Source organism: Seriola dumerili, unplaced genomic scaffold (assembly GCF_002260705.1).
Source record: "Seriola dumerili isolate Sdu_G_001 unplaced genomic scaffold, Sdu_1.0 BDQW01000097.1, whole genome shotgun sequence".
NCBI lineage: Eukaryota > Metazoa > Chordata > Actinopteri > Carangiformes > Carangidae > Seriola > Seriola dumerili.
Window position 1 is genome coordinate 273,173 of NW_019174352.1, and position 24,385 is coordinate 297,557.

The window sequence follows — 24,385 nt, forward strand, 5'->3', positions numbered from 1 at the left end:
GCCATTAGATATTAACTTAAAAGTACTTTTATTTGTTAAATGTGAAATATCTGATGGCAAACCATTACACATTTTCATTGCTCTACATAATGGTACGTTGCCTCGCATTAGTTTTTGGTACTGAAAGTAAAAAAACAACCTCTTGATGTGTGTCTCGTATGCTATCAAGTTGCATTGTGGGAAGTCCTGCAAGTCTTACAAGTCCCTAAACTTTATGGAAAATACTACATCACTGGACCTCACCTGCGACTTTCCCCTGTAGTGCATGTTGTGAATGGTGATATCGGCTGCAACTATTTGCTGTCTACTCAGTGTTTAATTGAAGATACATGCACAGTACATGGGTGGAGAAAATAACACAACCCTCGAAATGAAATGCAACCCAATACCACAGCACAAAGTAAGGCCTTGGAAATGACCAGAGTGGAATCAACACCCACATAAACTGCAGCTAAGGCTGATGGGGAATGCTTATCTTTGCAGGTGTTTGGTTGTAAGCAGATCATTATTTGAATATATCTCTACATATTTATAGAGATACAGATTTATTCGCTCTGTCACTGTTCTGCTTTTTGAATGCACTTTAATTACAGCAAACGGTAGACAGAGTGTCAACCTGAGCACTTCTTCCAGATGTGAGGGATTTGATTTGTTGTTTGTGTAAGTTAAAGGTCAGCAGTGCAAACATGTAGATTTTCTGACGTGGAGAATTTCTGAGGTTTCAAACCAAACTACCCTGGACTTCTTTAGGTCTGTTAATACAGGGAAGCAGAGGGAAGTGGTGCAGTAGGACCCTGGGCTGCAGCAGCAGTAAAGCAGGGAGCAGGCAGGAGGGAGGAGCCTGACAATAAACCAAACAGCCCTCCACACCCTGCAGTCTCTGGGAAGTTCCTCCGCATTCCTACCATACACACACACACACATATAGATACATGGACAGAAAGCCTGGAGGAAGTATACACTGAGGCTGGGTAAGTGTGAGCAGAGAGTGAGAGTGTGTTGTTCCTGGTTTCTTTTCAGGAAAACTGAGTACATGTTGTCTTTATGTTCCTCTCTCTCTATGCGTGTATGCCTGTGTATGTGTTCAAACAGGAGTTTGGAGGGGGTGTGTGGGCCTGCTGTAGGACCGGAGACCAGAGCCTCATCATCAACGCCCTGCCAGGTGTTGTAGGCTGTTTTCTGACTCATTGTTTCTTTAACCATATATGTCTCTCTCCTACTGTCACTGCCTGTTTAAACAGCAATTCGATCACAATAGGAAGTACTGAACCACTTTCAGTTTGGTCTCTCTGTCAGTCTTATCCGGTGTTTCACGACTGCCGTCTGTAGGTCAGTGTATCTTCAAGCCCAGCGTCGATGCAGTCAAAACAGAGGGACTGGATTTTTCTTTTTTTTTTATCTGCTGTTAAGGCTGAATTAACCACTGTTTCCTCCCCAAGAAACTGAAACATTTAGTGCAGATTTATATCTTAAGTGCACAGCTAGAGTGCAAATGAGAATCTACAGGATGCAGATCACTGGCGATTTATGCCTGAAAATACTGCACGTTCTGTCTCACATGCAAATCTAAACGCAATCCTATGTTATAGCTGGCAATGAAAATGCAAAAATGAAAATAATAACTGTCTGCTGCACTTAGGTATGGAAATGATGGATTCTAAAAAGTCTATTGGCAGTGCGTCGGGAAGGTGGTTACAAGAGCTAGTAGTGGTTGGTGGCACAATAACCTTAAACAGGAGGATAAGTTCTGACTTCTTCCTAACAAAACTGTTTTTTTTCATAACTTCATGACTTTTAATCAACTTGTAAAAGGATAATAGCCAAGTTTTGATAATTAACCAAACTTTGTCATTGTTGACAGCCTGGGCTTTTACTGTAAAGATTATATTGCAAGCACTTTTCAGTTTTTAGGACCAGCATGAGGTAAGAATGTGAGCCTGTTGTTGACAGAGTTCAGTTCATTGTCATAACTTGGCTATAATCATTTTACAAGTAGATTAAAAATAATTTAGTAATGAAAAAAAAAATTTGTAAGGAAGAAGTAAGAACTTCTCTTTTACCTTCAATCTACACTGTTGAGTAGAAAAGTTGTGAAAACCACCCCTCGAGTCTACAGCCACGCTAGCACCTGTGAGGCTTAACACTGCTTGTGCCTTGGGGCAAATACTGATGTCAGGATGCAAACACGATGGTGTTTAGCAGGTATAATTGTTGCATTGTCACAGTTTAGCATGCTAGCTTTTGCTAATTAGCACTAAATACAAAAGTACAGACAAGGCTGATGGGAATGCCATTAGCTTTGTAGGAATCCAACAGATCTATTTATATATTGAACAGATCGTGAGATATTTCTGAAAGATTCATCCTGTGGACTCCATTAATGTCTATACAATATTTCACGGCAAGGGATCCAATAGTTGTCAAGATATTTTGCTAAAAAACAGAAAAAAAAAATAAATCCAACAGTGTAGAAGAAGAGGGAAACTTTCAATCCTCCTCACATTTTCCACAAACCATGTTTACTCCTTTGATGCCTTCCTAGCACTCTTGTTGGGTGATAATGATGTTTTAATGGACTCAAGCCACATCATGACAAACTAATACAATTTTTGTGACCATGTCTTCCCAGTCTTACCATGATTAAGGAAGGTAGTGATGAAGGTGGAGGTGCTGGTGGCAGCAGCAGCAGTGAGAAAGCCCAGCAGCCAGAGAATGAGATTCCAGGGGGAAAGGTCCTAGGCAAACTGGGCGCTACCACCATTGGACCAGGCTGGACAAAGGTCAACTGCCCCTGTTGTGTGTCAGAGCGGGTGGAGCCGTTGCTTCTGGTGAAGCTCGGAGAAAAGGTTCGGCCAGAGACGAAGAGGTGGCTCATCAGACTAATTGGAGCTCCTCAGAAAGATGGAGGTAAGTTTGAATAACAGAAAAGAGCTGCAGGAGTAATGTAGAGATCCATCTCCAATCTCCATTGATTGCTACCCTGTATAGAAATGCCTGCAGCTGGAACATTTATGAGCACATCTGTCGCTCTCATAATGGAAATATATTGAACAAGGGCGTAGGTTTGGTCTCAACATTGGTAGGGACGCAATAAAGAGATTGGTTTTTTAATGCTGTCAATCAAACAGTTTATTACATTTAAGATCTGAATTTAGATTCAGGAATGCCCATACGCATATGTAATATACACTGTTGCCCGTAAAGTTGGAATAATTTTGTTTTAAGACACAATCCTCTGTTTATTCCTTTTTAAATGCATCAGTAATAACTTGGGAAAAGATTGACTACTAAAGTTTTGAGAAGATATACACTTTATCTGTCAAGAATAAATCATATTGTCACAATCATTTCATGGAAAGAGGTAAAAAAATATTTTATTCCAACTTCATGAGCAACAGTGTACGTATGGTAAGGCATAAAATGTCATAAAAATGTCTTAGAATAGTAATGCATAATAATGTCAAAAAACGGCATAGTATAGTAAGGCATAAAATTTCATAAAAGACGTCATTGTATAAAAAGGTTTATGTGCATCTCTTTGGATTGTGGGAGAATATACAAACTCCACAAAGAAAAGCTCCAAGCTTGGGATGTGAACCCACAACCTTCCAACTGAAAGGTAACATTTTTAACCATTGCACCAACATGCCACTCTGTCCCATAGTCATCGCATAATAAGCCATAAAAATATCATAGTATAGAAAGGCATAAAAACGTCATAGTATACTAAGGTATGAGAACGTCATAGTAGAGTAAGGCATAAAGTCTTATGATAAAAACGTCATAGTATACTAAGGTATGAAAACTTCATAGTAAAGTAAGGCATAAAGTCTTATAATAACATCATAGTATAGTAAGGCTTATGAATGTCATAAAAACGTCATAGTATAGTAAGGCATAAAATGTCATAAAAAACGTCATAGTATAGTAAGGCATAAAATGTCATAAAAAAGTCATAGTATATTAAGGCATAAAAAATAAAAAACGTCATAGTATAGTAAGGCATAAAATGTCATAAAAATGTATAGTATAGTAAGGCATAAAAACGTCATAGTATAGTAAGGCATAAAAAATAAAAAACGTCATAGTATAGTAAGGCATAAAAATGTCATTGTATATTAAGGCATAAAATGTCATAAAAACATCATAGTATAGTAATGCATAAAAATGTCATTGTATAGTGATGCTAAAAATGCCATAGTATAGCAAGGCAAAAAATGTCATAAAAAGATCATAGTATATTAAGGCATAAAAACATAAAAAACGTCATCATATAGTAAGGCATAAAATGTCATAGAAATGTCTTACTATAATAAGACATAAAAACGTCATAGTATAGTAAGGCATAAAATGTCATAAAAATGTCATAGTATAGTAAGGCATAAAATGTCATAAAAACGTCATAGTATAGTAAGGCATAAAATGTCATAAAAAACGTCATAGTATAGTAAGGCATAAAATGTCATAGAAATGTCTTACTATAATAAGACATAAAAACGTCATAGTATAGTAAGGCATAAAATGTCATAAAAAAGTCATAGTACATTAAGGCATAAAAAATAAAAAACGTCATAGTATAGTAAGGCATAAAATGTCATAGTATATTAAGGCATAAAATGTCATAAAAACATCATAGTATAGTAATGCATAAAAATGTCATTGTATAGTGAGGCATAAAAATGTCATAGTATAGCAAGGCAAAAAATTTCATAAAAAGATCATAGTACATTAAGGCATAAAAACATAAAAAACGTCATAGTATAGTAAGGCATAAAATGTCATAGAAATGTCTTACTATAATAAGACATAAAAACGTCATAGTATAGTAAGGCATAAAATGTCATAAAAATGTCATAGTATAGTAAGGCATAAAATGTCATAAAAATGTCATAGTATAGTAAGGCATAAAAACATCAAAAAACATCATAGTATATTAAGGCATATAAATGTCATAAAAACGTAATAGTCTAGTAAGGCATAAAATGTCATAAAAATATCATAGTATAGTAATGCATAAAAATGTCATTGTATAATGGGGCATAAAAATGTCATAGTATAGCAAGGCAAAAAATGTCATAAAAAGAACATAGTATATTAAGGCATAAAAACATAAAAAAACGTCATAGTATAGCAAGGCAAAAAATGTCATAAAAAGATCATAGTATATTAAGGCATAAAAACGTCAAAAAACATCATAGTATAGTAAGGCATAAAATGTCATAGAAATGTCTTACAAAATAAGACATAAAAACGTCATAGTATAGTAAAAGATCATAGTATATTAAGGCATAAAAACGTCATAGTATAGTAAAAGATCATAGTATATTAAGGCATAAAAACGTCATAGTATAGTAAAAGATCATAGTATATTAAGGCATAAAAACGTCATAGTATAGTAAAAGATCATAGTATATTAAGGCATAAAAACGTCATAGTATAGTAAAAGATCATAGTATATTAAGGCATAAAAACGTCATAGTATAGTAAAAGATCATAGTATATTAAGGCATAAAAACGTCATAGTATAGTAAAAGATCATAGTATATTAAGGCATAAAAACGTCATAGTATAGTAAAAGATCATAGTATATTAAGGCATAAAAACGTCATAGTATAGTAAAAGATCATAGTATATTAAGGCATAAAAACGTCATAGTATAGTAAAAGATCATAGTATATTAAGGCATAAAAACGTCATAGTATAGTAAAAGATCATAGTATATTAAGGCATAAAAACGTCATAGTATAGTAAAAGATCATAGTATATTAAGGCATAAAAACGTCATAGTATAGTAAAAGATCATAGTATATTAAGGCATAAAAACGTCATAGTATAGTAAAAGATCATAGTATATTAAGGCATAAAAACGTCATAGTATAGTAAAAGATCATAGTATATTAAGGCATAAAAACGTCATAGTATAGTAAAAGATCATAGTATATTAAGGCATAAAAACGTCATAGTATAGTAAAAGATCATAGTATATTAAGGCATAAAAACGTCATAGTATAGTAAAAGATCATAGTATATTAAGGCATAAAAACGTCATAGTATAGTAAAAGATCATAGTATATTAAGGCATAAAAACGTCATAGTATAGTAAAAGATCATAGTATATTAAGGCATAAAAACGTCATAGTATAGTAAAAGATCATAGTATATTAAGGCATAAAAACGTCATAGTATAGTAAAAGATCATAGTATATTAAGGCATAAAAACGTCATAGTATAGTAAAAGATCATAGTATATTAAGGCATAAAAACGTCATAGTATAGTAAAAGATCATAGTATATTAAGGCATAAAAACGTCATAGTATAGTAAAAGATCATAGTATATTAAGGCATAAAAACGTCATAGTATAGTAAAAGATCATAGTATATTAAGGCATAAAAACGTCATAGTATAGTAAAAGATCATAGTATATTAAGGCATAAAAACGTCATAGTATAGTAAAAGATCATAGTATATTAAGGCATAAAAACGTCATAGTATAGTAAAAGATCATAGTATATTAAGGCATAAAAACGTCATAGTATAGTAAAAGATCATAGTATATTAAGGCATAAAAACGTCATAGTATAGTAAAAGATCATAGTATATTAAGGCATAAAAACGTCATAGTATAGTAAAAGATCATAGTATATTAAGGCATAAAAACGTCATAGTATAGTAAAAGATCATAGTATATTAAGGCATAAAAACGTCATAGTATAGTAAAAGATCATAGTATATTAAGGCATAAAAACGTCATAGTATAGTAAAAGATCATAGTATATTAAGGCATAAAAACGTCATAGTATAGTAAAAGATCATAGTATATTAAGGCATAAAAACGTCATAGTATAGTAAAAGATCATAGTATATTAAGGCATAAAAACGTCATAGTATAGTAAAAGATCATAGTATATTAAGGCATAAAAACGTCATAGTATAGTAAAAGATCATAGTATATTAAGGCATAAAAACGTCATAGTATAGTAAAAGATCATAGTATATTAAGGCATAAAAACGTCATAGTATAGTAAAAGATCATAGTATATTAAGGCATAAAAACGTCATAGTATAGTAAAAGATCATAGTATATTAAGGCATAAAAACGTCATAGTATAGTAAAAGATCATAGTATATTAAGGCATAAAAACGTCATAGTATAGTAAAAGATCATAGTATATTAAGGCATAAAAACGTCATAGTATAGTAAAAGATCATAGTATATTAAGGCATAAAAACGTCATAGTATAGTAAAAGATCATAGTATATTAAGGCATAAAAACGTCATAGTATAGTAAAAGATCATAGTATATTAAGGCATAAAAACGTCATAGTATAGTAAAAGATCATAGTATATTAAGGCATAAAAACGTCATAGTATAGTAAAAGATCATAGTATATTAAGGCATAAAAACGTCATAGTATAGTAAAAGATCATAGTATATTAAGGCATAAAAACGTCATAGTATAGTAAAAGATCATAGTATATTAAGGCATAAAAACGTCATAGTATAGTAAAAGATCATAGTATATTAAGGCATAAAAACGTCATAGTATAGTAAAAGATCATAGTATATTAAGGCATAAAAACGTCATAGTATAGTAAAAGATCATAGTATATTAAGGCATAAAAACGTCATAGTATAGTAAAAGATCATAGTATATTAAGGCATAAAAACGTCATAGTATAGTAAGGCATAAAAACGTCAAAAAACATCATAGTATAGTAAAGCATAAAAATGTCATAAAAAGGTAATAGTATATTAAGGCATAAAAACATTAAAAAAAGTCATAGTATAGCAAGGCAAAAAATGTCATAAAAAGAACATAGTATATTAAGGCATAAAAACATAAAAAAACATCATAGTATAGTAAGGCATAAAAATGTCATAAAAAGGTAATAGTATATTAAGGCATAAAATGTCACAGTATAATGAGGCATAAAAATGTCATAGTATAGCAAGGCAAAAAATGTCATAAAAAGATCATAGTACATTAAGGCATGAAAACGTCAAAAAACATCATAGTATAGTAAGGCATGAAATGTCATAGAAATGTCTTACTATAATAAGACATAAAAACGTCATAGTATAGTAAGGCATAAAATGTCATAAAAATGTCATAGTATAGTAAGGCATAAAATGTCATAAAAACGTCATAGTATAGTAAGGCATAAAAACGTCAAAAAACGTCATAGTATAGTAAGGCATAAAATGTCATAAAAAACGTCATAGTATAGTAAGGCATAAAATGTCAAAAAATGAATAGTATGGTAAGGCATAAAAACGTCATAGTATAGTAAGGCATAAAATGTCATAGTATAGTGAGGCATAAAAATGTCATAGTATAATGAGGCATAAAATGTCATAGTATAGCAAGGCATAAAATGTCATAAACACGTCATAGTAGTAAGGCATAAAATGTCATAAAAACGTCATAGTATATTAAGGCAACAAAACATAAAAAACATTATAGTATAGTAAGGCATAAAAATGTCATAAAAAGGTAATAGTATATTAAGGCATAAAATGTCATAAAAACGTCATAGTATAGTAAGGCATAAAAACGTCATAGTATAGCAAGGCATAAAATGTCATAAACACGTCATAGTATAGTAAGGCATAAAAACGTCATAGTATAGCAAGGCATAAAATGTCATAAACACGTCATAGTATAGTAAGGCATAAAAACGTCATAGTATAGCAAGGCATAAAATGTCATAAACACGTCATAGTATAGTAAGGCATAAAAACGTCATAGTATAGCAAGGCATAAAATGTCATAAACACGTCATAGTATAGTAAGGCATAAAAACGTCATAGTATAGCAAGGCATAAAATGTCATAAACACGTCATAGTATAGTAAGGCATAAAAACGTCATAGTATAGCAAGGCATAAAATGTCATAAACACGTCATAGTATAGTAAGGCATAAAAACGTCATAGTATAGCAAGGCATAAAATGTCATAAACACGTCATAGTATAGTAAGGCATAAAAACGTCATAGTATAGCAAGGCATAAAATGTCATAAACACGTCATAGTAGTAAGGCATAAAATGTCATAAAAACGTCCTAGTATATTAAGGCAACAAAACATAAAAAACATTATAGTATAGTAAGGCATAAAAATGTCATAGTATAGCAATGCAAAAAATGTCATAAAAAGATCATGGTATATTAAGGCATAAAAACATAAAAAACGTCATAGTATAGCAAGGCATAAAATGTCATAGAAATGTTTTACTATAATAAGACATAAAAACGTCATAGTATAGTAAGGCATAAAATGTCATAAAAATGTCATAGTATAGTAAGGCATAAAAACATCAAAAAACATCATAGTATAGTAAGGCATAAAATGTCATAGAAAGGTCTTACTATGATAAGACATAAAAACGTCATAGTATAGTAAGGAATAAAATGTCATAAAAACGTCATAGTATAGTAAGGCATAAAAACGTCAAAAAACATCATAGTATAGTAAGGCATAAAATGTCATAGAAAGGTCTTACTATGATAAGACATAAAAACGTCATAGTATAGTAAGGCATAAAAACGTCAAAAAACATCATAGTATAGTAAGGCATAAAATGTCATAGAAAGGTCTTACTATGATAAGACATAAAAACGTCATAGTATAGTAAGGCATAAAAACGTCAAAAAACATCATAGTATAGTAAGGCATAAAATGTCATAGAAAGGTCTTACTATGATAAGACATAAAAACGTCATAGTATAGTAAGGCATAAAAACGTCAAAAAACATCATAGTATAGTAAGGCATAAAATGTCATAGAAAGGTCTTACTATGATAAGACATAAAAACGTCATAGTATAGTAAGGCATAAAAACGTCAAAAAACATCATAGTATAGTAAGGCATAAAATGTCATAGAAAGGTCTTACTATGATAAGACATAAAAACGTCATAGTATAGTAAGGCATAAAAACGTCAAAAAACATCATAGTATAGTAAGGCATAAAATGTCATAGAAAGGTCTTACTATGATAAGACATAAAAACGTCATAGTATAGTAAGGCATAAAAACGTCAAAAAACATCATAGTATAGTAAGGCATAAAATGTCATAGAAAGGTCTTACTATGATAAGACATAAAAACGTCATAGTATAGTAAGGCATAAAAACGTCAAAAAACATCATAGTATAGTAAGGCATAAAATGTCATAGAAAGGTCTTACTATGATAAGACATAAAAACGTCATAGTATAGTAAGGCATAAAAACGTCAAAAAACATCATAGTATAGTAAGGCATAAAATGTCATAGAAAGGTCTTACTATGATAAGACATAAAAACGTCATAGTATAGTAAGGCATAAAAACGTCAAAAAACATCATAGTATAGTAAGGCATAAAATGTCATAGAAAGGTCTTACTATGATAAGACATAAAAACGTCATAGTATAGTAAGGCATAAAAACGTCAAAAAACATCATAGTATAGTAAGGCATAAAATGTCATAGAAAGGTCTTACTATGATAAGACATAAAAACGTCATAGTATAGTAAGGCATAAAAACGTCAAAAAACATCATAGTATAGTAAGGCATAAAATGTCATAGAAAGGTCTTACTATGATAAGACATAAAAACGTCATAGTATAGTAAGGCATAAAAACGTCAAAAAACATCATAGTATAGTAAGGCATAAAATGTCATAGAAAGGTCTTACTATGATAAGACATAAAAACGTCATAGTATAGTAAGGCATAAAAACGTCAAAAAACATCATAGTATAGTAAGGCATAAAATGTCATAGAAAGGTCTTACTATGATAAGACATAAAAACGTCATAGTATAGTAAGGCATAAAAACGTCAAAAAACATCATAGTATAGTAAGGCATAAAATGTCATAGAAAGGTCTTACTATGATAAGACATAAAAACGTCATAGTATAGTAAGGCATAAAAACGTCAAAAAACATCATAGTATAGTAAGGCATAAAATGTCATAGAAAGGTCTTACTATGATAAGACATAAAAACGTCATAGTATAGTAAGGCATAAAAACGTCAAAAAACATCATAGTATAGTAAGGCATAAAATGTCATAGAAAGGTCTTACTATGATAAGACATAAAAACGTCATAGTATAGTAAGGCATAAAAACGTCAAAAAACATCATAGTATAGTAAGGCATAAAATGTCATAGAAAGGTCTTACTATGATAAGACATAAAAACGTCATAGTATAGTAAGGCATAAAAACGTCAAAAAACATCATAGTATAGTAAGGCATAAAATGTCATAGAAAGGTCTTACTATGATAAGACATAAAAACGTCATAGTATAGTAAGGCATAAAAACGTCAAAAAACATCATAGTATAGTAAGGCATAAAATGTCATAGAAAGGTCTTACTATGATAAGACATAAAAACGTCATAGTATAGTAAGGCATAAAAACGTCAAAAAACATCATAGTATAGTAAGGCATAAAATGTCATAGAAAGGTCTTACTATGATAAGACATAAAAACGTCATAGTATAGTAAGGCATAAAAACGTCAAAAAACATCATAGTATAGTAAGGCATAAAATGTCATAGAAAGGTCTTACTATGATAAGACATAAAAACGTCATAGTATAGTAAGGCATAAAAACGTCAAAAAACATCATAGTATAGTAAGGCATAAAATGTCATAGAAAGGTCTTACTATGATAAGACATAAAAACGTCATAGTATAGTAAGGCATAAAAAGGTCAAAGTACAGTAAGGCATAAAATGTCATAGTATAGTGAGGAATAAGATGTTATAAAAATGTCATATTATAGTAAGGCATAAAAATGTCATAGGATAGTAAGGCATAAAAATGTCATAGGATAGTAAGGCATAAAAATGTCATAGGATAGTAAGGCATAAAAATGTCATAGGATAGTAAGGCATAAAAATGTCATAGGATAGTAAGGCATAAAAATGTCATAGGATAGTAAGGCATAAAAATGTCATAGGATAGTAAGGCATAAAAATGTCATAGGATAGTAAGGCATAAAAATGTCATAGGATAGTAAGGCATAAAAATGTCATAGGATAGTAAGGCATAAAAATGTCATAGGATAGTAAGGCATAAAAATGTCATAGGATAGTAAGGCATAAAAATGTCATAGGATAGTAAGGCATAAAAATGTCATAGGATAGTAAGGCATAAAAATGTCATAGGATAGTAAGGCATAAAAATGTCATAGGATAGTAAGGCATAAAAATGTCATAGGATAGTAAGGCATAAAAATGTCATAGGATAGTAAGGCATAAAAATGTCATAGGATAGTAAGGCATAAAAATGTCATAGGATAGTAAGGCATAAAAATGTCATAGGATAGTAAGGCATAAAAATGTCATAGGATAGTAAGGCATAAAAATGTCATAGGATAGTAAGGCATAAAAATGTCATAGGATAGTAAGGCATAAAAATGTCATAGGATAGTAAGGCATAAAAATGTCATAGGATAGTAAGGCATAAAAATGTCATAGGATAGTAAGGCATAAAAATGTCATAGGATAGTAAGGCATAAAAATGTCATAGGATAGTAAGGCATAAAAATGTCATAGGATAGTAAGGCATAAAAATGTCATAGGATAGTAAGGCATAAAAATGTCATAGGATAGTAAGGCATAAAAATGTCATAGGATAGTAAGGCATAAAAATGTCATAGGATAGTAAGGCATAAAAATGTCATAGGATAGTAAGGCATAAAAATGTCATAGGATAGTAAGGCATAAAAATGTCATAGGATAGTAAGGCATAAAAATGTCATAGGATAGTAAGGCATAAAAATGTCATAGGATAGTAAGGCATAAAAATGTCATAGGATAGTAAGGCATAAAAATGTCATAGGATAGTAAGGCATAAAAATGTCATAGGATAGTAAGGCATAAAAATGTCATAGGATAGTAAGGCATAAAAATGTCATAGGATAGTAAGGCATAAAAATGTCATAGGATAGTAAGGCATAAAAATGTCATAGGATAGTAAGGCATAAAAATGTCATAGGATAGTAAGGCATAAAAATGTCATAGGATAGTAAGGCATAAAAATGTCATAGGATAGTAAGGCATAAAAATGTCATAGGATAGTAAGGCATAAAAATGTCATAGGATAGTAAGGCATAAAAATGTCATAGGATAGTAAGGCATAAAAATGTCATAGGATAGTAAGGCATAAAAATGTCATAGGATAGTAAGGCATAAAAATGTCATAGGATAGTAAGGCATAAAAATGTCATAGGATAGTAAGGCATAAAAATGTCATAGGATAGTAAGGCATAAAAATGTCATAGGATAGTAAGGCATAAAAATGTCATAGGATAGTAAGGCATAAAAATGTCATAGGATAGTAAGGCATAAAAATGTCATAGGATAGTAAGGCATAAAAATGTCATAGGATAGTAAGGCATAAAAATGTCATAGGATAGTAAGGCATAAAAATGTCATAGGATAGTAAGGCATAAAAATGTCATAGGATAGTAAGGCATAAAAAGGTCATAGTATATTATGGCGTAAAAACGTAAAAAAAGTCAGAGTATAGTAAGGCATAAAACGTCACAAAATGTCATTGTATAGTAAGGCATGAAATTTCATAAAAACGTCATTGTATAGTAAGGATTTAAATGTCATAAACACGTCATTGTATAGTAAGGCGTAAAATGTCATAGTATAATAGGGCATATGTGCATCTCTTTGGATTGTGGGAGAACATATAACCTCCACAGAGAAAGCCTCCAAGCCTCGGATTGAAACTCACACCTTCTCACTGAAAGGCAACACTTCTAACCATTGCACCATCATGCCAATCCATTGCAAAGGCATCGTATAATAAGGTATGAAACAGCATAGTATAGTAAGGTATAAAATATCATAGAAATGTCACAGTATAATAAGGCATAAAAACATCACATTACAGTAGGGTAAAAAATATCATAAAAACGTCATAGTATAGCGGAACATAAAATGTCATAAATACGTCATAGTATATTAAGGCATAAAAACGTCAAAAAACATCATAGTATAGTAAGGCATAAAATGTCATAAAAACATCATAGTATAATTAGGTGTATGTACATGTCTTTGGAGTGTTGGAGAACATACAAACTCTGTAAAGTAAGAGTGCAAAACTGGGAATTGAACCCCCAACCTTCTCACTGAAAGGTAAATTTTAACCATTGCACTACAATGCCAATCCAGTATAAAGCCACAGTATAATAAGGTATGAAAACACTATAGAATAGTAAGGCATATGTCCATCTCTTTGGATTGTGGGAGAAAATACAAACTCCACAAAGAAAGGCAGCATGCATAGGATTCAAACCCACTCACTGAAAGGCAACAGTTCTAACCATTCCCCCAACATGTCACTCCCACACAAAGTCAATGTATAACAAGGCATAAAAACAGTATAGTATAGTAAGGCCTGAAAACATCATGATATTCATGGTGAGTTTTTCATGGGATTTTTTGACAAAAATTAAACTCACACTTTGATATGTCCATTTTATGTTTACTCCTGTTGACAATTTGACTGCTAGCCTACAGAACACAGAAGCCCTTCAGTCAATCAAATGCTAGCATGTTTAAATAGGTTGTCTTGGAAACCCCTTGTAGGGCACATTGTAATGATCTAATATCAATTCACTCCACACAGTGTGAAGTCACTGTAGTCACTCAAATATTGTTAGGGACAATTCTGTCCTCTCAAAATATTGGTAAGGACATGTCTCCATCCATATGCAAACTTACACCCATGTTCCTATTGAAAATGATTCATTGCTTGTAAGGTCTTTAGCATTTAATCATTGATGGCATTTGCATTTCCATGCTGGTGGTTTGTTACCATTCAACTAGGACATAAAACATGACATTAGCTTTTTGTTTCACTTCATTATTATCATATGGTTTTGGATGAGATCTGAAGGAGAATTTCAGATGGGTTCACCTCTCCATGGTTGAATCTTTTTAGATTACACAAATATTTTTTTATTTTACACTGGTTGACCCATCAGTAAAACCAATGCTGTGCAATGTTTCACCTCACAGATCCCTGTTTGAAACTGATATCAGAAACTTTCCAAAGAAACCATGTCAGGTTGAATTTCTTTCTGCAATTCTGTATAAAATTATGTTTTCCACTTGATGGAATGGTACAACCATAAAAACAAGGAGCTTGGGATTTGAATATTTTGCGTAGAGTTAAGTTAGCTAGTTAGACAACTTAAGCAACTTAATTTCCAAATTCTATACCAGAAAGGCAGCAAAAAAAATTGTATTGTATTGGACCAAACCTCTAAACTTTTTAAAATACTGTATACTTAAATTTTACTTAAATAATTAAAAACACTTGTCTCCATAGATAAGTACACACAGTATTTAGCTTTAACAAGACAGCTAAAAAAGCTAGCTATTTGTTTAGCATGAACATTATCTTTTATCACGTCCATGCACAACACTGCAACTCTTTTCCTTTGGCTAAATGTCAGACCAGCACATAAAGGTCAACCTAGCTAAGACAGAGCTCCTCATTGTCTCAGTACATTACACCTAAATCATGCAAAGCCCTGTCAGTTACCTTTGACATCATGAAGCTCACACCTCCACTGTCTATTTGTCTGGACAACATATCAACTACTGAAAGAAGCTCTTTCCTATTGAAGGAATGTGGCCAGCTCAATATTTTAAGGATAGGTTTAGATCTTTAGTACATTCATCATTATTGGTTACTATAGCTGTTCCCCCTCTCTATACTGGCCTCTCTTTTGGTCACAAATTCAAAATAAAAGTTTCAATACTCCCTCTTTCCCCTACTGTCCCACACCAGGTGCTGCATTACTGGCCCATCCAGGCGAGGACGCAAGCGGTGACATCATTGTGGTCTCCGCCCCACGATGTACATTACTACGAGCCACTGAAGAGTTGGGTCTGTGTAAGCCTTACCGCAACGGGGACATGGAGGCCTTCTCCTACAATGACAGGGACAACTTTAAAGATTCAGGTACGGCAGAGGAGCTTTGAGTGTCTTCATGAATATACTTAATATAATATGAGAGAGGCAAGTAAGTTAGTACTTTAATACAACACAGTGCATCAAAACTTTATCATCACATTTTTGTTTCAAATTAAGAGGACAATAGGTACGAACTTAGAATATTGGTCTTTGTGGAATGGCAGCACACAGTCCTGTTCACATGAAAACTTGGACATGGACATGCGATTTGAATGAATTTTTCAATGCAAAAATAATTGCCAAAGATTGCCAAGACTCAAGCTGTCCACTGTGTCCCTTTGTACTTCTGGACTGATTATAGAATCAAACATATGTACCTCACACATATATTCTCTAACAGTGAATGAACCAATTCAACGGAAATAAATTCCCCTCCAATGGGAACAAGACTGAGAACACTGTGAGCTGAAAAGTCTGGTCTGAAATCTGCAATCAGTGTCCACACTTATTAAATGTCTTGCAAAGTATGTCTTCTATGTGACAAAGACAAACTGTATTGCTGTGCTGGTTGTTCCTTTGTACATGAAATAGCTGGTGTCAAGACATAAATCAAGTAGTTGGATGTCGTTCTCTCTTGCCAGCTGAGGTCCTGTAATAGTTGTTAATTTACTTCCACGTCCTCCTCAGTGGAAAGGCTGGTATTTGCATGTTTGTTTGTATTCATGTATGAATGTATCTGTATCTGTTCATGTGTGCGACAGACAACATGGAGGTGTTCCTGACGCTGGCGGAGCGACAGTACATAGTGAAGTATGAGCTAGACGGTTTGCGAGCACAGAGAGACGTGAGAATACCCGGCCTGTCTGACGACTACACGCTGCAACACCGAGACAACATCTGTGAGTACTCTCACTGTGTTTTTAGATTTCAGATCAGTATGGAGAAATCAAATGTAAAAACTGAAAAATATCCATTGAGATAAATAATAATAATATCACTTATTATTGGAGTAATGTGACGACAAAGTGAGGGTTAGGATTTTGGTTTTCTGATTTGTTTTTAAATGTTTTTAATGCCTCAGGACACACACACAGACACACACACACACAATCAGCAGCTGAAGATCACCACTTTAAAGAATAATGCTGGTATTATTCTAGGTTTTAACTTATTGTCAACAAATCCCATGAAAAGACCAAAACCAACAATGTGTTAGTCTGTTCCTTTTTGACTTCCCCACCCTGTCTGTAGCACTCAGCCGTATGTTACTAATGAAGATTTACATTTTTAAAAACAGGTCGCAAGTGTTATAGTTTCATCTTTAAAAGAGGCTCTATCATTTGCTTAAACAGCTGGATACCGTTTGTATTAGCAAACGTTATTCAAACAAGGGTAAATAGTGCATTTGTTCAGGAGGATGAATAAACATTTGGTTATCAAGTGAGTATATCTGGTAGCAGGACGATGAATATATAGGATTGGGTCAAAATAAATTACAGTGTGTGTGTTCATGATAATGACAGAATTTTTTGGACGACAGTTTTTGTTTTCTGACATATTATCAGTCATGTAAATGTTTGTTTTGAATTACCATCATCACATTGTCATCCAGTATCCAACAGTACTATGTGTATCTATGTCTTGCTGACCTCCGCTGTTCTTCTCTCCTCAAATTCAATCCTGAAATTGCTTTACTCAGCATCAATTTCAGTGTGTGTGCACTAGTATGTATGTATGTAACTGTATATGGATTAGTTATTGCGTCGTTGCAAAAATGTCATGTTCTGAAGTCACTTTGGTTTGAAGTGTTGTTTTGATGTCATGTGCATTGTTGCAGGGCAGAAGCTTGGGTCAGCTGGTGTGATTAAGGACACGTTTCCCCTCCACAACCCAGACCAGCTGAAGGATCTCAGTGAAGCCTGGTACTCTGGTAATCAGCTGGCTCAGCCACTGGGTGGGTGGAAACAAGCATCACTAACTCTCTCTCTCTCTCACACACACACACACACACACACACACCACACGCACACACACACACACACACACACACACACACAATAGATGTCAAGGTGTTTGAAAGCTTCTGGTTTCTGCCTGTGACCAGACACCTCTGTCTGTTGATTCATTCAGATTCAGTCAATGGATATTTTGGAAGCTCTGTGGCTTTCTACTTCAGCTTCCTTGATTTCTACACCTGGTCTCTACTCCCACCTGCAGTACTAGGCCTGTCTATCACATACTTCTCAGGTAGGTGTGTGGATTTATCATTTATTTTTTATTGTGGGTATGACCTCAAAAACTTTATTTTACCTTTGGAATCGAGAAATATTACATATACATTTCTTTAATCAAAACCTGTTCACAACTTGATAATTTCTGTATCTTAAAGCTGCACATGCTAGTTTTTTAATGTCAGCAGCACATACAGCAACAACTGTTTGAACTTTAAATCTGAATACTGGGGAGTCAGGAAACTTTATGTAAGTAACCAGCCAACAGCACGCTCATTTTCACTGGCTGGTGTGATGCTTTGCACCTTAAGATAAAGGGACATGAGAGGATCAGACAAGACCTATAGTCTGTCATCCACGTGGCCCTGTGAAGCTGAAATGCTCATATCTGTGGAAGCCAAGAAAACATTTTGATTATGTTGTTATCTTGAGGAAACAGCCTGTTGTATTATAAGACAATTATCCCATTATCACAAGAAAACAGCTTTATTAAATTATTGCCACTCTTGGCTTCCATACTTACCCTTTACTACTGGGAAAAATTTATTTTTGGCCACTGCTATCTAAAGCGTTTCCTGAGGGTGGCAGCAGATAAAGACTATTTAGCTAAGTTAGCATAACAAAGCAACATTAGCATTCAGCTCAAGGTAAAGCTAACACTAACATGCCTGTAGTTATCCTCTACACATGCATGTTAAAAAATTATTAGGTGCTAATAATATGACATTAGCACATAAGTTTTAGCATATTAGCAAGTTAACTTGCTAATATGCTAATTTATAACTTTGAGAACAGATCAGTATGAGCTGACATGCTAATGTTTGGATGTTACCATGCTATCTGTGAGCATGTTGCTGTGTTAAAATGCTAATATTACATAGGTTCAAACTACTGCTGAGGCTGACAGGATGAAAATTCTGTCATTTTAAAAAGGTATCCTGTGATGAAAAGACAAAGTACCACCAGAACCATCGGTATACATCGTTTGGAGGCCAGTGTTTGTACCAAATTTATTGATAATGGTCCCTCCAATTGTAATCTTTTTTTTTTTTTTCACTTTTGATTCAAGCGTTGGGACAACAGACCCCGAGCCGTGTCAGTATTGTGGCAAAAGATATTTTAGCGAATCCACATTTCTGGATAGATGAATGTTTTCAACACAGTCTGGATTTCACTCTTCCTGCTTCAGTTCGATTTATTGGTGTTCCAGCTTTTGAGAATTACTCTGTAATTTAGGCTGATGGATGATGTAAACTGAAAAACAAACTAACTGGCCACAAAGTTCTTCTTGCCCATCACAGGTGAGGTTCAGAAGGAGATGGTGGAGTCAGTCTCAGGCCCACAGGGCACAAATGTTGAAGATGATTCAGGACCAGCGGTCAGTGGTCACATGATCCAGGCTGTGTTCAGCATGCTCTGGTCCACGGTGGTCATGGAGCTGTGGAAACGTAGGAGCTCCTCTCTGTCGTACCGTTGGGGGACCCTGCACCTGGCCGAGCGCTTCGCAGAGCCCCGGCCTGGTTTTCACGGTGACCTTGGGGTCAACCCTGTGACAGGTCGTGTGGAGCCCCTCTTTCCTGAATGGCAGAGAGACCTGCGTATGGCCCTGGTGTCGGTCCCAGTGGTGGGGCTCTTTCTAGGTAGGACCTTCATTTTCATTTTCAATTCAGTGAATTCATGGGTGCATGTTACTGAGCTGAAGTATCATTAAAGTTTCCCAAAGATCTACTGAGCAATAAAACAAAGTCAATGTTGGCTGAAGGTGAAGTGCTCACAAGCGTATGAAACATGAAGAAGTGTGGTCTCTTATTAAAAATTGCAAAACCTCTTCTCAGCTCTTCCTCCCCCCTCACCTCTCCTGCCCTGTCACGTCTCCTCCTGCAGGGTTGGTGGTTCTGGGTATGCTTTGTTTCTACTGGGGAGAGGCCCAGGTGCAACACCTACACAAAGACTGGGACTCCCTGCTGTCTCAGACTTTACTCTACATGCCCTCAGTGCTTCACATCAGCTATACAAATATGCTAGCGACTGTTTACAAGAAGGTGGCCCAGTCTCTGACTGAATATGGTAAGTAAGACCGAGGGGATGCCAGAGGGAGAATGAAGACTCAGATATTTATGAGTACAGGGATATATATATATATATATATATAAGTAGCTGGTGAACACTGGTACAGATGCAGTCAGAAGGAGGATGTGAGGAAGATGTGGGACCTAAGAGAAGTGAAAGTCATCATGAGAGTGCAGTTTAACAGCTCATGCAATCTTACAAATAATAGAATAATATAATACAATACAATGAATGACAATTGCCTATAATGCTGATGGAAAACCAATGACCTCTTCTTATGTCCTCTTAGAGAACCACAGAGAGGAGTCGGCCTTCCAGAAGCATCTTACAGCCAAAGTCTTGGTGGTAAGTTCCTCTTCTCTTCATGAACCATTAGCTCATAAATGCTAATCTAACAGGCTAATTCACTTCACTCTTTTCTCTATTTTCCCCTAGTTCACCTTCTTTAACTATTTTGCCGTGCTGTTCCACATTGCCTTCTTCAAGCAGGACGTGCCTTTGCTCCGTAAGGTAACAGCTCAGCTCTACTGGTCCCTAAGTTCTTTAAGGTGGTACTGCAACAATTCAATACATCGCTTGCATAAACCTGAGGAACATGCATCAGACAATCAGTCAAAATCAAGGCAGCAAAGGTTCAAACATCCCTAGTTGCTCTTTGTATATACGCTGATCTTTAGATGTAAAACCTGTCGGCCCTTTCAGAATGAGTTCAAATTGATCAAAAAAGTCAGTGAATGAAATGAAAATAATTCCAGGGTGAACAAAAGAAAATCACATATTCTCTTCCCCCTTCTGTCTGAAGCGTCTAGGGTCTTTGCTGATAGTGACCCAGCTGGTGAACCAGGTGACAGAGGTGGTCATACCCTTCCTGGTGGACCGGTTCATCAGCGCCCCCCATAGGACAGAGAGTGAAGATGACCCACAGGAGGACAAATTTAGAAACCAAAGCACCCTTCCTGCTTTCCCTGTGTGTATACAGCATTAAGAATTTGTTAAAAATGCAGGTCAAAACAAATGCCTTTTGGAAGTGTATGATAGCAAGCTTCTTGTTTTGTTACAGGGCCTGTTCGCAGAGTACATTGAGCTCCTGGTGCAGTTTGGGTATTTGAGTCTTTTCTCCTGTGTTTACCCTCTGACTGCGGTGCTGCTGCTCATCAACAACCTAACAGAGATCCGAGCGGACGCCTATAAGATCTGCAAACTCTTCCGCAAACCCTTCTCGCCGCCTGTGGCCAACATGGGCGTGTGGCAGGTCGGCAGAAAACACAGCACACAATAGAAATGAGACGCACCCGGTGTGTCACACTCAGCCAGTTATGGATGAACAGCTCATGTCATTGTCCTGTGTTTCAGATTGCTTTCGAAGTCCTGAGTTTTGTCTCTGTCGTGTCCAACTGCTGGCTGCTGCTGCTGTCACCACGGTTACAGCAGCTGTGTCAGGAGGGTGGGATGAACAGCACAGACATTCTGTTGTTGGCTGTTTTGGTGGAGGTAAGATGGAGGACAGAGGGATTAATGAGAGACAAATGCAAAATAATTACATGTGTGTGTCCTCCCCCTTACATTTTTTTTTTTTACCTCTGTGTCCTTGCAGCATGTGCTCATCTTGGTGAAGGTCATTCTGGCAGTCTTGATCCCCGACGAGCCCGACTGGATCCGCAAAAAGAGAGAGCACATTGAGTACACGTCCATGCAGGCTCTCAAGCAGCAGGTTAACCCAGCTGCATTCTGACGAGTCCTGGTTGCGTTTCAAAGTGTTGAGCTGGTGCTTTGTGTCATCTTGTGCGGGGCTGCTACCGCCAGAGGATACAGTGCCACCCCCTCAGTGTTGTGCGGACCTCTCCAGCAGCGGCCCACAGTGATTACTGCTGTATCCCTAACACTCCCTGTGTATACTGTTAAAGTGTTTCTGCTGTGCTCTCTTAATTAACAGGGTGCTTCTGCAATGTGCACACTTTAAAATTAAAATGCACCTTCATATTACTCGACACATAGACTGCAAGTGCAATTGAAACAGTAGTTAAAATGTTTTTTTTCCAATATTAGACAGCAGATGGAATGTATTGGTTATTTGAAAAGATTACGATACGTTACGATAAAGGAGGTTTGTTCAGATTTAGTAAAAGAAAGCTGTCATAGCTCTTGTAAGATCAGCATAGCTGCAGTATGTACGGTCAATCTTCAGTGAAGGACTGACAGGAAAGAGTATTTAATGTTACTGGCAGGGTCAAAGACAGATTATTGGGCAAAAAGTTCCAGTTATTTTTTCCTCTGAAGATGACTCTTTCAGCAGTGTTTTACTCAGTGCTACCACCTAGTGATAAGCTACAGCTAGTGTTCAGGATTCATAATCAGAGGACAGTATCATCATTGGAGTTATCATAACACAAAAGGCAGCAACTTTAAAGCTGCTTTAATCAAATATTATATACACCTGAAGATGCAGTTCCCTTCAGCTCTACTGAATATTTTAGTGTTGCTGTGGCAAAAAATTTATACATTTTTGCAGGTTTAATTTGAGAAAATCTTCTGCCAGCTATTTATGTTATAACAACTCCCAAGATCTCAAAGCAATTGTTCATAATTTTGGGAAATGTGTATATTTTCTTGTCTAGAGTTAGACGGTAATTGATACCTGGATAAGGCTTTAAACAGGGGAAACAGCTAGCTTTGCTTTACAAATAGCACCTCTAAAGCTCAGTAATTAGCATGTTATATTTTATTTGCTTATTCCGTACAAAAACCAAAGTGTGAAAATGACACGTTGTGGTTAAATGCTGAGCTATTTCTTGGCCAGATGAGATGTATGTTAATTAGTGAGCTTAACGGGTTTTTGTGACCTTTGGGTAGAGCTAGGCTAACTGTTTCCCCCCTTTTTAAGTGAAATTGCCTACATGTCAAAAGTCAAGTTCTTGTCCTAATTTGACTCTAAACAACAAATCCATAAATTCATGAGAAATAAGTTTGTCTCTCATTGAACAGAAAAAAAACATTGCACTTCTGTCATTAATTCTACCTCCACAAATGATACTGTCCTTTCCTTAATTTTTCCTAAAGTAATCACACTATGGCTTAAGGAACACATTAAAAATCAAATATAATAATATATAAAATAAAGTTAATACAGCCAAGATTTAAGATTTGCATTGAAAGTGATGGGGAGCAACCAAAGGACCGTTACCTGCTTTGTTATTAGAAATATATTATTTTTTTATGTGTTATGGATTATAGTTGTTACTCACTTGTGTGCCTCTAAGAATGACTGCTTGAGTTCACTGTGGTGCAAAAACTAATACATGTCATAGTCCAATACTTCACATTCATGCTATGAGTGTTAATTCATTGTTCACTCTTAACTGCTGGCACATTTGAATTCACATAATGAATAAGCTGATGAAGCCATCCTTTTCTTTCATACTTGCTGAACAGTGGTGTATTGTTTATTATGTAAGTTATTGTTTGCAGGAGTTTGTATTCTTTCCAGCCACCAGGAGGCGCTATACACGTTTAAATCTTTATTTTTAAATTCAACATGCAGTTTTTCACAAGCCCCGGTGGCTGCTGAAAGACTGATTCAGCAAAGATGAAGAAGGATGGTGAAAAACGTTCTCAGCTGTTGTTTATTTTCACTCTGACACTAATCATAAACCTGTGTGTGTTCGTGTGTGTACACTGTGATGAGGTGTTGTGATGAGGACAATGAAGACAGACCTGGAGATAATCTGGTCCTATAGGATCAGGATTTCAGGTCAAAAACAGAGGTGCCTATGTTTGCGAGTTGACCTAAAATAAAATATACAGAAGGCAACAACAGAAGGTTGTTATGTCTTTTCTAACATTTTACAAAGCAAACAATTAATCATTAATTTAAGAAAACAATAGGCAGATCAATTGATAATGAAAACAATTGTTAGTTGCAGCTCTATATTTTATAGGAACATATTCTGAAATATATGAGTTCTACAACATTAAAACGCTCCTTTCACGTTAATGCATTTTAATAGTAACAGAACAAAATAACATGTAGTGACTGTCCTGACCTGATTGTAGCCACGCGGCTGGGTGCGGGACAAGACTTCAAGAATGGACGTCCACGCAGTGTTTACTGCTTGATGAAGTTTCCCGTTTACTAAAGAATTCGGT

The 24,385-nt window shown here is 34.8% G+C and overlaps 1 protein-coding gene across 1 annotated transcript; it reads left to right on the plus strand.

The window, feature by feature from the left end:
* Positions 1–905: 905 nt before the first annotated feature.
* LOC111222509 (anoctamin-10-like) lies at positions 906–24,055 on the plus strand. The gene is made up of 15 exons (XM_022746266.1): positions 906–971; positions 1,093–1,162; positions 2,630–2,907; positions 15,816–15,989; positions 16,703–16,840; positions 17,779–17,895; positions 18,072–18,188; positions 19,474–19,812; positions 20,057–20,239; positions 20,532–20,587; positions 20,678–20,752; positions 21,045–21,209; positions 21,303–21,494; positions 21,596–21,733; positions 21,837–24,055. Exons 3-15 carry the CDS (start codon positions 2,637–2,639, stop codon positions 21,972–21,974), a joined length of 2,103 nt encoding a protein of 700 aa, XP_022601987.1. The 5' UTR covers positions 906–971; positions 1,093–1,162; positions 2,630–2,636; the 3' UTR covers positions 21,975–24,055.
* The last annotated feature ends 330 nt before the right edge of the window (positions 24,056–24,385 follow it).